The sequence below is a fragment of the Acinonyx jubatus genome, chromosome F2, assembly GCF_027475565.1.
Source record: "Acinonyx jubatus isolate Ajub_Pintada_27869175 chromosome F2, VMU_Ajub_asm_v1.0, whole genome shotgun sequence".
NCBI lineage: Eukaryota > Metazoa > Chordata > Mammalia > Carnivora > Felidae > Acinonyx > Acinonyx jubatus.
This window is the reverse complement of record NC_069394.1, coordinates 59432278-59456361: the sequence shown is the minus strand read 5'-3', so window position 1 is coordinate 59456361 and position 24084 is coordinate 59432278. Positions and strand designations below refer to the sequence as shown.

Here is a 24084-nt window from a genome sequence, read left to right as displayed (position 1 = left end):
AGAAGCCAAGAGAATAGAAAGTTTAAGATGAGAGACAAGGTTCAGAGTTTGAGTCCAGCCAGGTTAACTGCTTCAGAAAACAAAACCCAACACTATGCAGAGGAATGTAACAGAATCCAGAGTCTCTATAATGGATCATCGACAATTGTCAGGATTCAATCCAAAATTACTTGACCTGTAATGAACAGGAAAAGGTGACTCATACTTAAGGGAAAAGGCAATCAATAGAGACCAAATCCAATATATCTGATGTTGAAATGAGCAGAAAAGGTGTTTAAAGCCAAGCACCTATTTTTCTTAAGGATGTAAAGGAAAATACAAGCATAATGCATGAATGGACAGGAAATCTCAGCAGAAAATCCAAAACTTTGGAAAGAACCATATGGAAATTCTAGAAATGAAAATACAATATCCAAAGTTTAAAGAAAAATTCACTGGATGAAGGAGATACACAAAAGAGTCAGTAACTTATAGATCAATGAAATAATACAATTTAAAGTTCAGAGAAGGGGTGCCTGGGTGGCTCAGTTGGTTAAATGTCTGACTTTGGCTCAGGTCATGATCTCACAGTATGTGGGTTTGAGCCCCGCGTCAGGCTCTGTGCTGACAGCTCGAAGCCTGAAGCCTGCTTCAGATTCTGTGTCTCCCTCTCTCTGCCCCTCCCCGCTCATACACTCTCTCAAAAACAAATAAACATTAAAAATTGTTTAAAAAGTAAAATAAAGTTCAGAGAAAGCAATATTTTTTTATGAATAAAGGCTCAGGAATCTGGGATAATATTTTAAAAAATGCACGTAAATGGAGTCCCAGAAGAAAAGAGAGAAAGGGGGCAAAAAATTTACTCAAAGAAAATATGGCCCCATACTTCTCAAATTTGATGAAAGCAATAAATATACAGTGAGCTCAACAATGGCTCTCAGAAGATATGTCCAAGTCCTAACCTCTATACTTTTGAATGTGAACTTATTTGGAAATAGGCTCTTTGCAGATGAAATTGAGTATGTCAAGATCATCCTGGTAGAGAGATAATATTTGCAACACAAAGGACTTATACCCAAAATAGAAAAAGGACTCTCATAACTCCATAATAAGAACAACAACAAAAAAAACCCAATTAGAAACTGGGCAAAGATGTGAACATTTCACAAAGATATATAATTGGCCAATAAGCACATGAAAAGAAGTTCATCATATGGGTCATCAATGAAATACAAATTAAAATATAAATGAGATACTGCTATAGTCTTAGTAGAATAAGACTGATCATGTCAATACATGAAACCCTCATACATTGTTAGTAGGAATGTTATATGTTACAGTATATTGAAAAAAAAATCTGATGGTTTGTTATAAATTTGTATGAACACTTACCATGGGACCCAACAATTTTACTCCAAGAAATTTTTCCAAGAGAATTAGAAAGATGTCTGCATAAAATCTTGTACATGTGGGCACCTGGGTGGCTCAGTCAGTTAAGCAGCCAACTCTTGATTTCAGCTCAGGTCATGATCTCAGAGTTCTTGAGTTTGAGCCCCATGTCAGGCTCTTCACTGACAGCGTGAAGGATCCACTGACTGTGTGGGATTCTCTTTCTCCCTCTCTTTCTGCCTCTCTGCATCTCTCTCTCCCAAATAAATAAATGTTAAAAAAATCTTTTAAGAATCTTGTACAAGAATAATCATAAACAGCTTTATTCATAATAGCACCAAACTGAAAACAACTCAAATGTCCATCAACAGGTAAACTGAGAAACAATTTGTGGCATACATCCATATAGTGGACAAGTAGTTAAAAAAAAAGAAACTACTGATATATGCAACATGGATGAATTTCAGAAACACTACAAGTGAATGATGGGGTGCCTGGGTGGCTCAGTCGGTTAAGCGGCCGACGTCGGCTCAGGTCATGATCTCTCGGTCCGTGAGTTCAAGCCCCGCGTCGGGCTCTGTGCTGACAGCTCAGAGCCTGGAGCCTGTTGCGGATTCTGAGTCTCCCTCTCTCTGACCCTCCCCTGTTAATGCTCTGTCTCTCCCTGTCTCAAAAATAAATAAAACGCTAAAAAAAAAAAAAAAAATTAAAAAAAAAACATTACAAGTGAATGAAAAAAGCCAGATGCAAAACTGCATGCTGTATGGTTCCATTTTTATAAAATTCCTGAAAAGGCAAAACTACTCTTTAGTTACAAAAGGACAGCTTGGTTATCTGTAGCCATGGGGGGGTGGGGTGGTAGTGAGGAAAAATGGCTACAAAGAGGCACCAGGAAAACTTTTATAGTAATAGAAATATCCTCATCTTGACTGCGGTGGCAGTCACATGGTTGCACACATTTTTCAAAACTACATGATAAAATGGGTGTGTTTATATAGCCAATATGGTTGATTCAAACATTTAAAAAGCACAGCTATCTTTGACACAACAGTTGGAGACACTAAGTCATTGCATGTACTTCTAAATAATCATAATTAATCTCACAATTAGTTTCCTAACAACTGTTACCTTAGGATGTTAATATCATTTGAGTTTATCATGTGTTCAGATATGATTATCTGTTCTTCCACCTGTCCCCTGCCCCTCCTCCACATCCCACTTCCTCCTCATCCGTTTTATGGTAGCTCCATGAGGGCACAAACACAAACCCTGACTGTCACTTACACTATATCCTCAGGGCCAAGAAGTATACTTGGCCTGCAGGCGGTGCTCAATATATTGCAGTTGAATTAATGGCTAAATGAACCCTTTACATTGTTAGCATTCATCTGGAATTTCTCCTACAGTATTACCCATTTCCCCTAATCAAACTTACCTCCTTCTATGGTTTCAATTACATCTAAATAAAGAGGACCCTCCAATCAGTGTGTCCTATCCTTTCTTGCTGATCCCCAGATGCATTTACAACTGTACTGGACAACTTTATTTCAGGCAACTTAAATTCCACATGTTTAGTCATTAAACATTAATTTCTTCTAAGTTTATTCATCTCATCCACACTAAACATAAAACCTTGCCCAAGTCACATCACGTTCATACTATCCTACTTTATTTCACTCCTGGAAATTCCTGAAAAAGTAGTCTATGTATCCTCAAATAGTCTCTACTTACTCTTTAACATACATACATCTTGCTGCCACCTTGACCAGGCTAGTGAAAGCGTCCTCACAGAAATCAGCACAAGAGATGATTTAATTCTCTCAGTTGTACCTTAGACAACTGTACCTCAGCCCCACTCCTCTATGCCCACCAGCTCTGCCCTAATTCATTAGTCTTTGTTATTTCTCTCCTGGATTCACACAAAACCACTTTGGTTGGTCTTTTTGCTACCAATCATGTCTCTTTTTTGTCTAGTTCATCCTTTGTATCACTGGTAGAACTGTCTTTCTAAAATACAAAACCAATGTCACTACCCTTTTAAAAGTTAAGTTCCTGGTCTCTGCCTAACAGCTAAAATCCAAACTCCCAGCAACACACAGCTTTTCAGTCTCCCTGCCAGCCACTTCCACTTTGACTCTAAGCATTTTCTGAAATGCTGTGTCCTTTCATTCTTCAGTGCTTGGCTTCTGCCTGCAATTCTTATTCACCTGAAAATTCTATGTGCTCTTTAAAAGTTATTTCAAATGTCTCATCCGCTGTTCTTCCCTAATTCCTTCGGTCAGAGCTGTTCGTTCTTATTTGTGATTCTTGACATGGCTAACTACACCTAAAGTGAACACTTATCAGGTGACCCTTATGCCTCTTACTATGGGGGCAGACATTACAGACATTATTTCATGCAGATGCTACAAATCTTTAATTATTTTTATCGAACTGTTGTGTAATGTTCAAACAATGATCCTTGGAGATAGGACTAATTTATGGTAGTGGCCAACCTTTGGCATATTGGTTTTATTTACCTGTCTGTGCTCAACTTGACCATAATTCCTACTGTGTCCAGTGCTTGACATGTTACCTATCATGTGTAGGTACTTATTAAGTGTTTCCCCAGAATGAATAAGCAGATGTCCCATTTCCTGTTCTTCAGCTAAATCAATTCCAGTATTCAATGGGCTGACAAACTCTGTAGCCAGATTTAACTTCATATCCATCTAGTTCTTTCACATACTGAGATTACTGAAAACTAATGCATTAGCTACTATTTTTCTCTTAATAAGGTTTATTCAAGCTGTCACTGTATCATCTTCAAACTGCGGTCTTTGTTTCCTCAAATGTTCCAATTTAGGACTTGATTCTGGGCTTTTCTTAAACTTAAAAAAATGACAGTAATACAGACAAAAACATGTTGGAAGTTTTTCAAATATCCCTTATCTCTGACAAGTAAGTCTGCCTTTTGATGTGACCCTGTTAAGATGGCAGAACTTTCCAGAACCTAAACTCTGTCAGGGTTTAAAATTAACTAATAATTCCACATGAAGAAATGAGTAAACTACATTGCTAATAGAATGCTTTTACTTGTGTAGTCCCTCAAATATGTATTTACATAATAAAATTTTATGTCAGAATAAAATTCGAACTTCCTTCCAGCTCAAAAGAGTTAGAACTCTTAAATAACTCAGACTCAATTATGTATCTAATAGAGGGCATAAATGGATTAATAAAATCAATAACTAAACCACTATCTAGAAGACCATGGACCTCCACCACAAACTTAGTCCTACATACAGGGATCAATCTTCAAACACTATACAACAGTTTGATTTAAAATAATACAAAGATCTGGGTGCCTTGGTGGCTCAGTTGGTTAAGCATCTGATTCTTGATCTTAGCTCAGGGTTGTGAGTTCAAGCTCTGCACTGGGCTCCACGCTGGTCGTAAAGCCTACTTAAATCAGTAAATGTCAGTTTCGTTTCCTTATTTACTCATATATTTCCAAAATGAAGCATGCGCCTGCTATCTTAGTTGTTTGTTTTTTTCAGTGTGCAGAAAATCCTTTATGTGCAATAATTCCACATATTGCTCTCTTTTTCAAGATTTATCCTGGGTGAGAAGAGAACAATACATATGAAATTTTAACCACAGTCACTAATGAAAAAAATCTTAGACACAGCTGATTGCTGGAGAGAGAAAAATAGATCATTTCAACATGACTCAGAATGAGCACAGGTATACTGCTATTTGCCCAACATGAAGAGACTCGATGGGTAGAACAGTGAATCTCATGTCCCTAAGTAAAAATCCTATTATTGCCGACTTTTTCTAGCAAAAGGAAATTTAATTCACCTTTAGATGAAAAATAATTTCTTCAAAGATTTGATTTTCAAATGATTCCAAGTAGAATTCTCATGCTGAGCTGAAGTTTGATACAAACAGAGAAAGCTAGGTATTTCTACTTGGGGAAGACACATTAATGACAGCCTTTGTTTTTTTCTGTACCACATCAAAGTCACTGTGGTAGGAAAGGCTCTTTCCATGTTTGTATAGTACTTTTTCTTTGAAATACCTTATATGTCTTACTGTGTGCGTGCTGGTACATCAAGGCTCCAAGATGAATGTCTTTGTCCTTTTGAGTTCCATGGTTGTACTCTGTAGTGACTTAGGGTAAAGTGAGTCCAGAATAAATGCATGTAGTAATAAGGGATTATTTTACTCAAGGCTTGCCTGATTCTTACCTATATTATTGTTACTGATCATGGTTTATATGCATCAGGATTTCTTTCTTTCAACCAGAAGTTTTTTTCTATAGAGTTAGAAATTTCAGCAAAATGAGTTGATAGATAATTCCACTGGGTTTTACAGAAGTACAGTTTTGTAATATGTAGTCTGCATACTTTTGGGAGTTTGGCAAAATATGTCAAGGTATAATGATACCAGAGACAATAAGTCAGTCTGCACAAACTTGGGTTGCCCATTTGAAGAACAAACCTGAATTTTAGGGTCACTATAGAAACACCAAGCCTTTGGGAGAGTTCAAATACTAAACCAAGTCTCCAACGTCTTTGGAAAGTAGTAAAGGCCAAATCCAAAAGGGATTTTTAAAGAATGACTGCAGGGGTGCCTGGGTGGCTCAGTCGGTTGAGCGTCTGACTCTTGATTTCAGTTCAGATCATGATCCCTAGGTGCTGGGATCAAGCCCTGCACAGGGCTCTGTGCTAAGCAGCAGAGTGCGCTTAGGATTCTCTCTCTCTCTCTCTCTCTTTCTCTCTCTCTCTCTCCCTCTGCCCCAAGTGTGTTCTCTAAAACTAACTAAATGACTAACTAACTAACTAAATAAATAAATTTTTAAAAAAAGCAACTGCAAATCAGAGCAGAATCTGTTGACCCCATGCCAAACCCACAAATGTATTTTACTCATTGCACTCTGAGTAACTTCTCCCCATTTTACACAGCCATTTCTGTAGTGGCATAGATGAAAATTTGGGCTGAGAAATAATGTAGTAAGTTATGTTTCAAGGATAAATCTAAAATTGGGGAAAAACATATTTCTAAGTGGGGGGGTATATGTATATGCATGATTTCTTTCTCCATATTCTACGAAAAAAACCTACAAAGTTTAATTTATATTGCTCTTTGAAAAAAATAGATCCCTCATTCTTAAAAAAAAAAAAGCTGCAAATAGCCTCTTTGATGATAAATACTTGGATTATAAAAAATGAGGTACAGGGAAGAATGAAAAAGGAAAGACAAAAGGTTGATTCTCAGATTGGTCAGCTACCTTCCATACTAATTCTTAATGGAAACTGTATTACGGCCATATTCTTAAAATGTTATATGCCATAGGGGCGCCTGGGTGGCTTAGTCAGTTGAACGTCCGTCTTTGGCTCAGGTCATGATATTATGGCTTGTGGGTTCAAGCCCCACGTCAGGCTCTGTACTGACAGTTCAAAGCCTGGAACCTGCTTCGGATTCTATGTCTCCCTCTCTCTGCCCCCTCCCCTGCTTGCATTGACTCTCTCTCTCAAAATAAATAAATGCTAAAAAAAATTTTTTTAATGTTATATGCCATATATGTTAAAATAAATATTTAAAGGAAGCCTGTAACTGTAAAATAAGCCTGCTATAATCATATTAAACTTCATAAAAGGAGATAAAACCAGTTGAAATGTATTAAGTTTGAATTGTATTTGAAAGAAAGATTTTAAGTAGGTATTTTAAAGCTTTCTACTGACATTTTCATCTTGCTAGAAACAGTACTAACATCTAAAACTCAAAATAATAAAAAAAAAACCCTCTATAAAACCCTCCTTGATTTTGTAAAAATAATTATGGTTTAACTAAGACGACAACTATTTCTTTGTTTATATTCTTAATGTGAAAAAAGCAAACCTAGCTTATAGTTTATCCAGAAAGTTTCAAAATCAACACTATTCAGTGGATGATGATCACAAAAGGGGGACAGAGAATAGCAAACTGAAATTAAATTCATCTAGAAAGGATAACTTGCTAAAAGAATTAATTTTCATTTCCAATCAAATCACTTTTCTAATGACTCATTTAAATAGAGCATGATACTATGATTTCTAAGAAATATTCATTTGGTCTTCACCCCTTTTTTCTGATACTAGCTCCCCATACCCTTGGTATTTCCTAAGTATTGAAAGCGATAGAGTCGTTTGCTAAGGATGGGAGCTGATCGCCAATGGAGCCAAACAATGATTAGAGGGTTAGAGCTTTCAGTCCCATCCCCCTGACCTTGGGGGATGGGAGAGGGGCTGGAGGTTGAATCAATCGCCAATGGTCAATGATTTAACCAATCGTGGCTTCATAATGAAGCCCCTGTAAAAGTCCAAAAGGACAGGATTCTGAGAGCTTCTGGGTTGGTGAGCACATGGAGGTGCTGGGAAGGTGGTGCGCCAGGAGAAGGCGTGGAAGCTCTGTGCCCTTCCCTCTGGCTGCTCTGACTTATATCCTTTCACAATAAACGGGTGATCTAGGAAGTAAAATTCTCGGAGTCCTGGGAGTTGCTCTAGCAAATTACTGAACCTGAGGAGGAGGTTGTGGGAACCTCTGATTGATGGCTGGTCAGTCAAAAGTACAGGCAGCAACCTGGGCTTGCTACTGGCATCTAATAGTTGGTGGGGAGGGCTGAGGGTGTCTTGCAGGACTGAACCCTTGACCTCGGGCATCTGATGCTGTCTCCATGGAAACAGTATTGGAATTGAGTTGAATTCTGACACCTTGCTGGTGTCCTGAGAATTACTTGGTGCTGTGTGGGAACCACCCTACCCATACACATACACTGGAATTAGTACAAGAACCAAAAGACAAAGAAACTGTTTATATCTAATTATACAAATCTAGATTTCTAATAAAATTAGTATGGCCAAGCATATTAATGTTATAACTTAGAATAACGTAAATTATAACACAACAAAACAAAATCTACTTCAGTTCAAATGCACAGCACTTCAAGAATGTCTCCACCATAATAACTGTCTTTAAAAAGCTGAATAGTGACAGGGCACCAGGTTGGCTCAGTTGGTTAAGCGTTTGACTTCAGTGCAGGTCTCCCAGTTCATGAGTTCAAGCCCCGCATCGGGATCTGTGCTGACAGCTCAGAGCCTGGAACCTGCTTCAGATTCTGTGTCTCCCTCTCTCTCTGCCCCTCCACTACTCACGCTCTGTCTCCATCTCTCTCTCTCTCAAAAATAAATAAACATTAAACATTTAAAGAGCTGAATAGTTTTGGGGTGCCAGGATCAGTCAGTTTAGCATCTGACTCTTTTGGCTCAAGTCATGAGCTCACAGTTCGTGAGTTTGGGCCCCGCATAGGGCTCTGAGCTGGCAGCGCACAGCCTGCTTGGAATTCCCTCTCTCTCTCTCTCTCTCTCTCTCTCTCTCTCTGCCCCTCCCCGCTCACATTGTCTCTCTCAAAAATAAATAAAAACTTAAAAAAACTTTTCTTGCTAGAAAATAATAAGACAATCAATAAGAACATTCAGACTTTAGAAGAGGATAGTTAAAATGCACTCAATAAAACTTCAAAGAAACACTCATTTATGACAGGGATCCAGACGCTTGCATCTAAAATATGATAAAACTTAAGGTGAGCCCAAACAGTGATAAAAGTACCAAGAATGTGCAGGTGTTCAGTCACATTCTGCTCTGTGAAGTCAGCTTTATTAATAATAACTTTAATTGCATAATAATTTTAATTATTTTGTAGATTTAAGCAAAAAATGTGAGCCTAATACCTACATTCTAGTAAGCAAATAGGCTTTCTGTAATTTATAAATTTCAATTAAAGATTGAGTAATGAAAAAAATTTAAAGCTAAAACAACTTAGTTTTCAGTACACTAATATATTTTTACTTTGTAATACAATATAGCTGTCACATACAAAGGCTCTGATAGGCTTAAATCAAATTCAAATGGTCAAGGAAGGCCAAAGAAGGGTTTATACAATATTCAATAAGCAGTAATATCTATTCAATGTACAATAACAAAATAAAAAAGTACTAACCTAGAAACACAGAAAAAGAATTTATTGTTTTAAATTCCAGAACGAAAAATAACAGAATAGCATGAAATCCATAACAAGCTGACCCTATAACTTCTAAACTACAGTCCAGTCGAAACATTTAAGAAAGAGAAACAGTCTACATGTTTTTCTACCATGTAAAGATACCTGATAAAGTTAGTAACCTACAAACTCTCAACTATGAAGAACCTTTTACTGTGACATCATGAAGATATGCCATGTGCCTGAGAAGACACTAAGCCATATCCCACAAAGATTCTGTTCACTGCTCAGATGCAGGCTGTGATCTCTCCGTGACACAGGATTTCACTCAATACCAAGCTCATTCGACCAAAGAAGCACAGTAATGTTTTCAAACCATCTGTTTATGTTCATTAGTATGTAAAAATCACAGTACACGAATTTGGAAATGTTTAACTTGTCATAAATAAGAGTATATCATCTTAGCATAAGCTTTATAAAGAGGTCTGAGCAGTCAGCCCAATAATAAGGGAAACAGACTCTCCATTTTGACTAAAGTAATTATAAAATTATAATTGTTATCATTACCAAGAATTAACAAAGGAATACAAATAAAAAAATTTAAGTAGTTTTTCTGGCAGCAAAATTACATCTACCATAATAACATCTCCAAGCAAAAAAATCAATTCAGAGCTTGAATGTATTTTGTGCTTTGTTTCTATAAAAATGCAGTGTTATTCTCAGACATTTCTAAATGACTAGGTTTGTAAATAAGCAGTGAATTTCTTTTCATCACAGTTTATTTCTAGTTCATTGTGTGCAGATTATAGATAAAACTAAGAATTATTAGCTTTTCTCCAGTACTTTAACTATATAAATCAAGTTCTTTTTATTTTAAACAGTGATTTATTGTCATTCTTAAGGTAAACAACAAAAACAAATTCTAAAATTTTTTAACTTTAAATCAAGTGTTTAAAATTTCAGACGACAGAGCCAATAAGTGATAACAGCTTCTTCAATTCATATTAATAGTCTGATTAAAAACACTAACGATTACCTGGCAATAGATTTGAAAGAATCGGGTTTCTGTGAAGGCAAACAAACAAACAAACAAACAAACAAACAAAAAAAAAAAAAAACCATGCAAAATACCTGCCAAAACACAAGATCTTCTTTCTGATTTCATATCTAAACTGGTAAAATTTTTATAAATACATGATCATTCTACACAATACAGATCTTCTAGAGCATTTCTAAAGGAAATTACAGTTTTTGGTCTTAGGGAATAAGACTAAGATGGAAAAGGGGATGAGAACAGTGAGATCTGAGGGTGCAGTACACTCTTTCTACGCACAAGCACACGGCTGTTCATCCAGTCAAGTCAGCAGTTACAGTTCAGTACATGATTTTCAAGGCAACTAAGAAATCAGAACATAGGTATTTCCTCTTCCTAGAGTTAACAATTCTTTTAAAAGCTCTATCCACAAAGGACTGCTGGGTTTTTTTCCTAAAGGAACAAAGAATAGGGGAAAAAATTCCCATTCCCAAATTCATATACACAAGTTCAGTGAGCTGTGAGCTAGAGTTAGACTAACCAGTAAAACAGAATTATTAGTACCGAGGCAGGTCCTACCCTACATGGTTCAAAACGTGATCCACTAAAACAAATACATGTTTTTATGCTTCAAACAACTAGAAAGCATGTCCTTATTGTTCTAATACCATGTTTAATTGACTCCTAAGATAACAGAGTTCTAGGATGTTGTACCTTAACGGTATACCTGAATCATTACTAGCAATAGAATGCCGACTTCAAAACTGCTATGGAAATAAAATCATCATTAGAAAACCTCAGCCTTATTGTAAATGAGGGAGAACTTAGTGCTAAATACTAACACCAAATGTATGAAAGGCAGAATTTTTGTTTGTGGAAGACAGAGTGAGAAGATAGGTGCACCCAATCAAGACCAACTGGAAGACAGAACAGAGAATTAAAAATGTTCAAAAAAAAAACAAAATAATAGGAAGAAGTAGAAAAACGGAGGAGAGCCAGGAAGCAAAAGATGAATGGATAGAATGAAAAAAAAAAATGAGGCACGTGCATAGGGCTCTCTTTTTTCTGACCTCTGTGTTCCTGATACTTTACAATGTAAGTGGCATATAGATCACACTAGCAGGCAAGAATGAGCTTTCTGATGGATAGAGATGAAGGATTTGGGGCTAATGAATTTTTTTTCTTGTTTTTGTTTTTGCTTGTAATTCATACCTGAAAGCCTTGAATCCTTGCTAAATATTCCAGTTGTTTTGAAGGTTGTACTGGAGAACAAGGGGGAGTAGGAGAACTTCCTTTTAAACCTATGGCTTCAGCTGTAGGAGACGTTCCATTCATTAGGAGTTCCCTGGCAATGGTAGCTGAACTATTCGATGTGGGAGATATACTGAAGAAAGAGCTTGAGGGTTGGTTCATATCTTTGGGTGACAAATAGCCTAGAGTAGTGCCAGAGATTACTTTGTGGCGGCTGGCTTCCATCTCTTGATAAACATCAGGAGACAAATGAAGAATTCCTTTTGGAGCTATAAATAAAATGAAGGAACAGTGTTACTACACTTAAAATAATTAAAATAAAAATAAAATAGTTAACTTAATGCTTTTACTTGGTTTAGTAACCAAGTAGTAAGAAACACTGTCAATCAAGCATCTTCCTCGTACCTGCAGAGGCAGAGGCAGCCTCCGTTTAGAGATGAATAATATATAGTTCAATATTCCTAAAATCAGAAGTTTAAAAAGATTAGGAATGTGCTCGGTCTTCAACGTGCAATTTAATTTTTTATGATCTCATAGAGACACGAACCTCTAACATACACAGCAACTGAGAGACAGTAGGTAAAATGAGGGCTGGGATCAGTCCAAATCATCGGAGGTACAAACTCATAGACCTGATGGCCTCCGGGTGTGGTTCCTCTTCACAAGGGTGTCCCACAGACAACTCTCACTCATGAACATTTCAAAGAGTGACAGAGTGCCTTCTTCCCAACACTGGCACACTGTCCTATCTTGCAAATCTCATTATGATACCACCATCTATCTGCTCGGTTGTCCAACCTAGACTCCTGGCTTTGCCTCACCCAGTAACAAGTAGTCACCATATTCAGTCTAGAATCTGTCCCTTCATCATCAAGTGCATTAGTTCATGCCAGACGGTGGACAGGTTCTGATATCAAAAGGAGTGAGCCTGGGGCTATGTTATCAGTTGGTGGGGTTGTAAACATATAAATAGAAGCACTTTCCTCTGACCACCATTTATCTCAGAGATGTTTCAAACTGCATTTCACACTGCTTGTTCTAATGTCTTTGGATCAGATATTAGCAAATCACAAATCATGCTATCTTATAAAATTACTGAGAAATCACCACTTCTGGAGAATGTGTTCTGACAGATAAAACCTAATTACCATGCTCTTGCCTGCCTCTCTCTCCTCTCTCTCTCTCTCTCTCCAACCATTAACCTTCTGATTCAAGCCTTCAATGTTTCTCACCTGAACTACTGTAACAATCACTAAAAGGTTTCACTGATACTAGTGTCTATTTCCCCAAATGTCTATAACATAGTCCCAAATAGAAGTGTTCTATGATAAATAAATCTGGGAAATAATGTAAATTATATCACATACACACATACCTACCTTTTGGAGGATTAAAAATGCATATTAGCATAGTAAAGACTGAGAAGTCCAAAAGAATAAAAATCTATTCAACTTGGTTTTACCCAGGACTTCCCAAATTTATTTTATATCTAAGTTTTTTTTTAATTTAGATTTTAATTCCAGTATAGTTAACATACAGTGTTATATTAATTTCAGGAGTCCAATATAGTGGTTCAAAAATTCCAAATCCCAGTTTTTTACATAACATTGATAACAACTAACACTTTGAAAAATGCTAAGGCTAGTGATTTTCTTACATAAACATCTTTTCTGGCTTCCCATCACTATGCTATAAAATCCAAATTCCTTGGGATGCCATATCAAGCCCTTAATTATCTGGCTCCTCCTTACATTTCTATCCTCATCTAAATTCTTCATAAAGATCTCATGCTCCAGTCATGCAGATATATTCACACTTCTTCCAACACTCCATGCTACTTGATCCTATCACATCTTTATTTCTACTGTTCGGTTATACACGTGCGTGTACACACACAGTTAAGCTTCTATTGCTAGGTTCTAGGTGCTGTGCTAACCAATACTGTCCTGACCTCCAGTGAGGCTCATTCTGTTGGGAGAGGAAAATGAAAAGGGCTAATATGTGGCAGGTGGCTCAGAAGAAATGAATCTAGAGAGCAGTGGGATGAGAAAGGTTAAGCACTAGGAGCTCAGGAAAGGCTTCTCGAACATGCCTGAACATGCTGAAATCTGACAGCAGATTTCAAGGGATAAGGAGAATAAAGCTGAGGAGGAAGAAAACTAAAGGCAGACAGACAAAGGCAGGGACCGGCCGAATGCGTGTGCCAGGAAACCTCAGGCATTTCCTTACCACTAGGGTATGAAGAGGGAGGTGGGAACTGCAAAAGGTAAAAAGTGGAGGTAGGGAGGGCCAAACTCCAAGGACTTTATCCTGATAACATCAAAACAAAGAAGTTATTTTATAAAATAATTTATAGCTCAAATTCATATATCAGTTCAATTTTATGGATTGATTTTCTGCTTTTGTGTTAGTTTTATAATCAGGAAAAAATTTCAAATAAAATTTTTTAAAGAAAATATGCATCAAGGCACTTGGGTGGCTCAGTCAGTAAAGCATCTGACTCCTGATTTCAGCTCAGGTCATGATCTCACGGTCTGTGAATTTGAGCCCCATGTCAGGCTCTGTGCTGACTGCTTGGAGCCTACTTGGGATTCTCTCTCCCTCTCTCTCTGCTCCTTCTTCACTTGTGCGGAGATGTGCTCTCTCCCTCTCTTCCTCTCTCTCTCTCTCTCTCAAAATAAATAAATAAACTTAAAAAATATATGCACTGGAAAAAATACAGATAAATCTCACTAAACAGAGGAAACTATTTTTAACATTTTGCTTTAAAGATACAGTTTTAGTATTTTTTATATGAACTCTTTTTTGTTGTTGAGGTGAAAAAAATTGCTAAAACACAATAATACCGTATGATCCTGTTGTTTATAAAACAATAGACTTTTACTACTAATATTAAAGCATAATATTTAATTATACAAACTATTACCTTAAACAAGCCCATATTGTTGGACATCTAACTTGTTTCCAAATTTTTGTAACTGTAAACAACATAGTGATAAACACTTTTGTTTTTAAATCCTTGTTTATTTTTTTTTAATTTTTTTCAACGTTTTTTATTTATTTTTGGGACAGAGAGAGACAGAGCATGAACGGGGGAGGGGCAGAGAGAGAGGGAGACACAGAATCGGAAACAGGCTCCAGGCTCTGAGCCATCAGCCCAGAGCCCGACGCGGGGCTCGAACCCACGGACCGCGAGATCGTGACCTGGCTGAAGTCGGACGCTTAACCGACTGCGCCACCCAGGCGCCCCTTTTAAATCCTTGTTTATAAGAAAATTTATTTCTTTAAGTTAGAAACAGAATTGCTAGTTCGAACAACATGCATTTTAGGTGTTTTTTGACGCTAACAATTTGCTCCAAATTGGCACAGCTCCACAAAAGTTGTAACAATTTCACATTCCCATATTCATATATGAAAGTACCTTTTTCCCCCTATTTTGGTATTGGATATTATTATTATTAAAACATCTTTGAGCCTCTGCTTTCTGTTAGTGTAGATAAGGGAGAATATCTTTAAATAATATCCAATACCAAAATAAGAACCTCACTTCTGGGGAGGTGAGAGGAGCTAAAGATCTGAGTTCAAGCACCAACGATCAATGATTTAATCAATCATGTCTATGTAATGGAACCTCCATAAAAAGCCCCCAAATGATGAAGCTCAGAGACCTCCTGAGTTTCAAACATATTGACATGCTGGGAGGTTTGGTGCATCCCGATGCCAACTGCTGTGGTCCAGACCCTTCTAAATGTTTATGTTATATCCTTTATAATAAACCAGTGATAGTAAATATCTTCCTGAGTTCTGTAAGCCATTCTAGCACATGATCAAACTTGAGGAGAGGGTCAGGGGAACCCCCTAAATTTATAGCCTGTTGGCCAGAAGTACAGGTGGCAGCAAAGGACTTGTGCCTGGCATCTGAAGTGGGGCAATCTTGTGCGACAGTGTCCTTATCTGTGGGGGTCTACTTTCCATTCTGGGTAGTGTCAGAATTGAGTGGAACTGTCGGACACCCAACTGGTTTCTGGAAAATTGGAGAAATGGTTGGTATGGGGAAAAAGATCCCCATATATTTGGTGTCAGAAGTGCTGTAAGTAAAAACAGGTCATATGTCAAAAGTGATCAAACTGAATACCTTATGTGCAGCTTATTATACTTCAATTATACCTCAATAAAGTTGTAAAAATATTTACCAATTTGATAAATGAAATGTCTTATTGGTTTTTGTTTTTTCACTAGCTGCATAAATACCACATGTAACTCTTATTTGAAGAATAATTTAAATGTTATGACTCTAAATTCGACACTCAATTTAAGAAATCAAGAAACTAACAGCATTACTTCAGTATTGTTATTATACAGCAGTAACGGGCTTGCCAATAACAATATTATAAAGCAACAAAAATGCTCTCTCAACACTCAAGAGAGGCATTACCTCACAGTGTAAGAACTCACGCAGGGTTCAGACTCCCTTATTCTACAGTAAAGCCTGCGTTGACTTTTCTTCACGAATAAAGAAGATTCCTTTCTACAGAGCTCAACTAGTAGAATAGATGTTGAAAGAGTATAAAGACACATGTGGATTTCTGCAGTCAACCACTGAATGATTTTCAACTTGAATATTAGTAACGGAGTAAATGCACTGGTCACAATTCGTTTAGGTTCTTCCTGTTGTAAATTTAAGTAGCTTTTCAGAAGGGTAAAGATTCTGAAAGTAGAATCAAAGTGTAATTTAGGCTATAAATACTTAAGGACTCTAACTTAATTTGCCAATTAGGCCTCCTGGAAACCTATAACAATTTATACTTCCAAATATTTTTTTTAATGTTTATTTATTTTTTGGGGGGGAGGAGGGGCAGAGAGAGAGAGACATACACAGAATCGGAAGCAGGCTCCAGGCTCCCAGCTGTTAGCACAGAACGCTGTGTGGGCTCACAAGCCGTAAGATCATGACCCAAGCAGAAGTCGACTGCTTAACCAACTGAGCCACCCAGGTGCCCCAACAATCTATACTTCTATTAGCATTGTGTAACTAAACCTGATTTCTCATCCTTCTGTTGAAACAGGCTTTAGTTATTCTAAATTATTGACACTATAATATTTCACTGTTACATTAATTTACATTTGATTACTATGCAGGATAAACTTCTTCTCATGTAACCACCTAGGCTTGTGCCTTATTTCCTGTTAGTCTGGACCTCAGTTTTGCTCATGGACTTCAAATGTATTTCCCTTGCTCAAGCCTGCTATATCCTATTATATTCATGCTCTTAGGATGTCCTGAACCCATTCTCCCATCATCTGTCTTTTGTCCTAGATTTTGCCTCCCATCTTCATACTATCAGTTTGTAACCATTGCACACAGCTACCTTGTAGATACAACACTGGCATTATGCTAGCACTTTACATTAATTATCTCATTTAGCTCCCCATAATAACCATATGAAATGGGTATGAAATGGGCATTTTTATTACTCTAGCTCCATCCAAGTGGTTGCAAATGGCAAGATTTCATTCTTTTTGATGGCTGAGTAATATTTCATTGTAATATTTCACACATCTTCTTTATCCATTCATCAGTTGATGGACATGTGGGCTCTTTCCATAGTTTGGCTATTGTTGATAGTGCTGCTATAAACATGGAGGTGCATGTGCCCCTTCGAATCTGTATTTTTTTACCATTGGATAAATACCTAGTAATACAATTGCTGGGTCATAAGGGAGTTCTACTTTTAACTTTTTGAGGAACCTTCACACTGTTTTCCAAAGTAGCTGTACCGGTATACATTCCCACCAACAGGGTAAGAGGGCTCCCCTTTACCTCCCCTTCATCCTCACCAACATCTGTAGCTTCCTGTGTTGGTAATTTTAGGCATTCTAACAGGTGTGAGGTGGTATCTCATTGTGGTGTTGACTTGTATTTCCCTGATGATGAGTGATACTAAGCTTCTTTTCCTGTGCCTGTTAGCCATCTGGATGTCTTCTTTGGAAAATGTTTATTCCTGTCTTCTGCCCATTTCTTAACTGGATTATTTGGTTTTGGGTGTTGAGTTTGAGAAGTTCTTTATAGATTTTGGATACTAATGCTTTATCAGATATGTCACTTGCAAGTATCTTCTCCCATTCTGGAGGCTGCCTTTTAGTTTTGTTGACTGTTTCCTTAACTGTGTAGATGAAACAGTTTTATCTTGATTAAGTCCTAATAGTTCATGTTTACTTTTGTTTCCTGTGTCAAACAGGATTTTAAAAGCCCAAACTTGCCAGGGACTGGGACATCTTACAAAATGAGGAATGCCAGACCATCATGAACATTTTACATGTTTTTCCCCTTGGGTTTGTGCTTCTTTCAAATGTGTATGTGAACCCTCTGGTTCGTGCAAAACCTCCTGGAGCATCTTTATGGAGCTTCAGTCTTTACCGGAAGAGTTGTAGAGGACATTTTGAATCAAGATCTCTTAAAAGATTTTATCATATGTGCAGATAAGCAAACTGAGGAGAACCTTGCCTTTCAATGTTCAGTAATATCCTGACTCTTTGAGAGAGGCTGAAGAACATAAATGTCACTGAGTAGTAGTTGGTATCAGGGCATCAGAACAACAGGGCAAGTCAATGCAGTAAGAAGGATGATGTCACTAGACTGATGCAAATGGTCAATGCCAGTCTATACGGAAGGATTTCTCTGCAAGTCCATGGAATGAGTGCACAGCTGCTTCTTAGTAAAATAAATTTGTCACTTTTTATACCAAAGCTTTTAATTTTTTGAATTTTTGTCACAAAACTGTTGGAGTAAATATTTCTTTTTAACATTATATTTTTTGAGAGACAGAAACAGAGCACAAGCAAGGTAGGGGCAGAGACAGAGGGAGACAAAGAATCCAAAGCCAAGCTCCAGGCTCTGAGCTGTCAGCACAGAGCCCAATGTGGGGCTTAAACCCATGTACATGAGATCATGACCTGAGCTGAAGCTGGACGCTTGACCTGAGCCACCCAGGAGCCCCTAAATGTTTTTTAGTAAATACTAAAAAAATACCTAATAATACTCAGGTCTCCTTCTGCCACAGTAAGTTTTGCATAACAAAAAAAATTAATAATTCACATAGGGATAAAAATACTTGTTTGTAAGTGAGAGAAGGACCAGAATGGTAGGGTGGCAATTTCCTCTGATTGACATATAGTGCATGTGGGTAGACTCTGCTTCTACTTAGTTACTATCATGGACAATTCACCAAATTTTACTAAGAAAGTAAATTACTTGTGCATATTTTGAAAGCTGATGCCTCCGATTTTTATTTCTTCTCTGATGAGAAAGAATATTTTGTTGATTGCTATCTCAGAAAACAGGCATGCTTCCTGATTAGCATCAATTATCTTAAAACAGCCCTCAACTTTTTGAATTGGTTATCTGAAAAGTTACTTGGTTGCTACTGGCAAAATTGATGCCTAATGAGTTTTTCTTTTTTTTAAATCTTTTGTCGAAAGATTCAAGTGGCAGCCAAAGATTCAAGCGGCAGAGTCAAGCGTATGGCTGATTTTCCTGCTGATAAACATAAAGTCTGCCTTTGTAGCATTGGCTACTCACTAACTTTCCCTTGTGTGTCTTAATGATGGTAATATCTCTTAACATCATTCTGATCCACTCAATGCACTTTATCTTTAAAGTTTCAGAAACAAATTGTTATTTTAAAAAAATCTTAAAAACTAGGAAATGGACTACTGTTTCAAAACAGGAAATTTGAGAAAAGCATGAGCAACATGATTTATCAGGCTTACAGTGATTTTTAAAAAATCACCTCTATGAAAATTCATGAAATCTAAGGAAGGTCTATAGTCTAGTTCATTGTATTGTACCCATGTCAATTTCCTGGTTTTGTGAATGTCCTGTAATTATATAAAATGTCACTATTGGGAGAAACTGAGTGATGGGTACATGCAAACCCTCTGCACTACTTTTACAACTTGTTAAATTACAATTACATGAAAGCACTGCTATGTTTCTCTGGGCCTCTCCCTCAGTACAGAGGCCCCAGAAGAAGGTGCCGCTGAGGCAAGAAGGGCAGTGGCACTAGCACTGGATATGGCCCCAAGAGTAAGTAGGGCTGGCATTGGCAGTGCCTGTGCCTTGGGGTCTGCAGCTTTGACCCCTGCCTCTGCCTGATGCACCGTCCCTGGTTTCCTAGGCTCTAGCTTAGGGCTGGTACTCTTTCTTTCCCAGGTAAGCTCAGGGCTATTTATTAGATGAGTGCACATGTAGCCCAAGAACGAACCAATGGAACCACCATGGCCATCTTCCTGGAGTGCAGATATGAATAGCCAATCCATCTTCTCATGATCTTTGGCAACGAGCCTGACTGTATCTTAGAAATCTCCCACTTCCTGCTGCCCTGTCATTGAGATGCAATGGAATAGGATGGTATTTTTAGGGGACCCCACCTCTCCCTTTCCAAACAGCTCAGTATCAACCTGTCTTCCGGCTGAGGCTCAATCAAGGTCCCGAGTTCTAACTTTTAAGTCAAATATAAACTATTTAGATAGAGACAAGAATCAATTAATACAAAATTAGAAAAAAATTCTCCTGAAAATCAAACTAAAAAGGGAAAATGTTGGCTAAAAGCAATACAATGAAAAAAATCAAATAAACAGGTAAAGATTTTGTTACAAGTTTCTTTTTTTTTTAAACATTTTTTTTATATTTATTTTTGAGAGAGAGAGAGAGGGACACAGCATGAGTGGGAGAGGAGCAGACAGAGGAGACACAGAATTCAAAGCAGGCTCCAGGCTCTGAACTGTCAGCACAGAGCTTGACATGGGGCTCGAACCCACAAACAGTGAGATCATGACCTTAGCTAAAGTCTGACGCTTAACCGACTGAGCCACCCAGGCGCCCCTAGAAGTTTCTTTCTTAAGGTCAGTTTAAGAATCATTTTGAAAGGTAAAGCTCCCAATTAGCAAAAATTTGATCACATTTCACATTGCAGATGAGACTAAAGCTGTTCTGGATTAAAGAAACAGCTACATTGAAAAAGGAGTCATTATTGAACAAATGAACAAAATGATGTATTTTAATGTGCTCAAAAAGTATACCTTAAATCAGTGGTTAAAAACTAACCCTGTTCTTGCCCTTAGAGTTGGACAGCACTAATTTTTTAATTTGTGCATTTTATTGGTCTTTTTTCTTCTTTTGGCGGGGGGGGGGGGGGGGGAGGGAGCTACATTTAACATGATATATGTGAAATTATTAGTTTGGTGAATGTTTATGAATTAAATTACCAACAGAACTTTTTGGCATGATATGAAAGTCTTCTGGAGAGCACCGTACCAAGAGGGAAAAGTGCCAGCCCTGATCCACAACAGGTGCAACCCCAGGGCAGAGGCCTGACCGGAAGGGTCATGACACAGCACCCTGCGCACCTAAAAGAGACTGTGCCTTCATTATTTCAGCTGTGCGATGGGGAGGAGGGGAACCACAAAATGGTAAATGATAAATTTTCTTTAAAAAGCTAAAAGTAATAATAGCAACAAAAGGAGTTTTTTGAAATTTTTGTTGAAACAAAAAAAATTGTTATTTTTTGAAACAAAAACATTGTTTGAAAAAAATTCAAATGAACTGGGAAATGCCTTTGGAAAGTTTGTTCCACTGTACATATGTACACTATCTTAGCCAAGAAAAGGGGTTAGTCAAGAGTTTTCAAAACCAAGGGCTGAACAGTTGTTTTTTCTTTAAAAAAGAAAACCTGAAAGTATATAATGACAAAGGATAAGGACGTGAGTATCGTGAATAAATTCACAATTCACCTTAATAATAAACAAAGTCTCAGCTGGCTTATATAGAACAAATCTGTTCTGTTCAAAAAAGACAGAACCATGAACATTTCTACCAAGTGAGGCAAAACTGGTACAGTAAAAATGAAGTTTGAGAGCAGCTTGTGAACATAATGAGCCATGTTCAATTATGCATTTATTTAAATGGGGTTAAAATGTTTCTGACAAAATAAAGACCATTAGTTTTTTTCTTCACAGAAAAAAATCCATTAATGACTACTTACCAAAAACTGTAAAAAACAAAACAAAAAACAAAAAAACAAACCCTGAAAAATGCATTATGTAAGCCTGCCATATGACACAATGACCAGTCTCTCAGGAGGAAGAAACACACACTGAAATAAATGTCTGCTGCAGCAACCCCTAACATTGCACTCACTATTCCCCTGCTAGCATCCCAAAGAGAGCTCATAAAACAAGAATAAGCATAGGTAACATTCATATAGACCTTACTAGACAGCAAGCTTTGCATAGATTAGCTCAGTAATCCTCACAATAACCCTCTGTCACAGGAATTATGATTTTGTCCATTTTCCAGTTGAAGGCCCTGAGGCTCAGAGAGGTCATGGTGACCTCTCAAAGTTACAGATGGTAAGCAGCAAGGCTTGGGACTGCAACTCGGCATCTGGCTTTTGGGGTTAGCACATGTAACTACCCTTCAATCGGTAAAATAAACAAATATGAAAACAAAAACTCTTATTCTTTGCATCTGTACGTTTAAGTTCTATGAAAATGAGTCTTGAAATATTCTAACACCAGCACAGAGAAAAGAAAGTGTCAAGATATTGAACTTAATATGAGGTGTCTCCCGGTTTTCATTTCAAACCTATTTTCTAGGCTCAATGAACCAGAGTCTCTCTCAAGTAGCATGATAGAAAAGCTAGAAATAGGAGCCAGGCAGAAATCACTTTTAAAAAAAAGAAAAAGATTTGCATTGTGAAACCACCCTTTGGGAAGACGTGTAAAAATAACGTGCTCAGTCAGCATCATAATTTTATTTGTTGTGAGAAAGTAACTTCAAGTATTAGTTTAACATAACAGAAAAAGTGTAGCTTTAGGATGAAAGAACTTAATCCACATAACTCTTTTAATTCTCCTTATATGATATAAATTCTGATTTAATAATCTATTCCAAATTAGTCTATGTATTACTCAGAAAGTTATGACTAATTCCACAATACTATATATAAAAATGAACTGATTAGAACAATATAAATATTTAAAAAAAAATTTTAGTGTTTATTCATTTTTGAGAGACAGAGAGAGACAGAGCATGAGTGGGGTAGGGGCAGAGACAGGGAGACACAGAATCTGAAACAGGCTCCAGGCTCTGAGCTGTCAGCACAGAGCCCAACACGGGGCTTGAACTCACAAACGGTGAGATCCTGACCTGAGCTGAAGTCAGATGCTCAACCGACTGAGCCACCCAGGCACCCCAGAACAATATAAATATTAAGTAATGTATCTAATGTTAAAAATCTCCTTGCAAAAATAACAAACTCATTTTTTAGGACCAGGAAAGAAACAGTCTAGTAAGACAGAAAACTCATACAAAAACTACTTACTTCAGCCAAGCACACACACAAAAAACTGTTGTCCTATTCTCACCTATAACACCAAAGGCCAAGTTGGGAGCCCACGCTTTTACTGCCATCAAGCTGTATAATAAGACTCCCCATCACCTCCACTGTGATGGTACTGGAGAAGGGCTAGTAGGAATCTGGGACTTTGACCTCACCCTATAGTATCAATGGAGATCACAGAAAGCCTGGACATCTACCCTACCCCTACCCGGCAGTAATGAGAAGCCCTTTCCCCTCCCTGTTAGAGTGTTGCCTGGAGAGGAACATTAGAGAGTCAGGATTTTAATCATCACCTAGCAGTGAAAAGGTTATCTCCATTGTGGTATCAATGAAGACTATGTGCAGCCAGAATTCCCATTCTATCCAGTAATAATGAAGAGTCCTCTACCCTGGGTATCATTGGAGGTAGAATAGAGAAACTGGACTTGTACTAGCAACTAACAGTAACAAGGTGGCACCCCTACTCCACAGGCCAAGTGGTATCACTGAAAAAACAAAACACCAAAAAAAAAAAAAACCCACCCCACAATGGAAACAGAAGGTGTACAAAATACCCAGTCTCATAGTATACTAAGAAAATACACAGTTTTCAATAAAAAATTTCAAATCATATTAAGAAACATGAAGACCTCAAACTGAATGAAAAAACATCAAAAGATGCCAATACTGAGAGGACAGAGATTTTTAAAAAATCAACAACAATGTTAAAGCAGCTATGATAAAAATGCTTCAATTAAGCAAGCAAAAACATGTTTGAAACAACTGAAAAATAGAAAGCTTTAGCAAACAGAAAGTCTCAGCAAATAAATGGAAGGTAAAAAGAAAAACCAAATGGTAATTTTGGAACTAAAATACACATTAATTGAAATAAAAATCTCAGTGGATGGTTTCAACAGCAGAATGAACAGAGGAAAGAATTAGTGAAGCGGAAGTTGAAAAAAAGATATAAATTACCTCATATGAACAAGAGAGGGGAAAAAAAGACTAGAAATAATCCCTGATCACCT

At 37.4% G+C, this 24084-nt stretch overlaps 1 protein-coding gene across 15 annotated transcripts in view; it reads right to left on the bottom strand.

Annotated features, from left to right (window-relative positions):
• The window catches only part of STAU2 (staufen double-stranded RNA binding protein 2), a 305709-nt gene that overhangs the window by 111695 nt on the left and 169930 nt on the right, over positions 1 to 24084 (bottom strand). For all 15 annotated transcript variants that reach the window (XM_027064372.2, XM_027064370.2, XM_027064371.2 and 12 more), the window contains one exon: positions 11637 to 11944. In XM_027064372.2, the coding sequence (XP_026920173.1) occupies positions 11637 to 11944 (308 nt within the window). The remainder of the gene's footprint in view (positions 1 to 11636; positions 11945 to 24084) is intronic.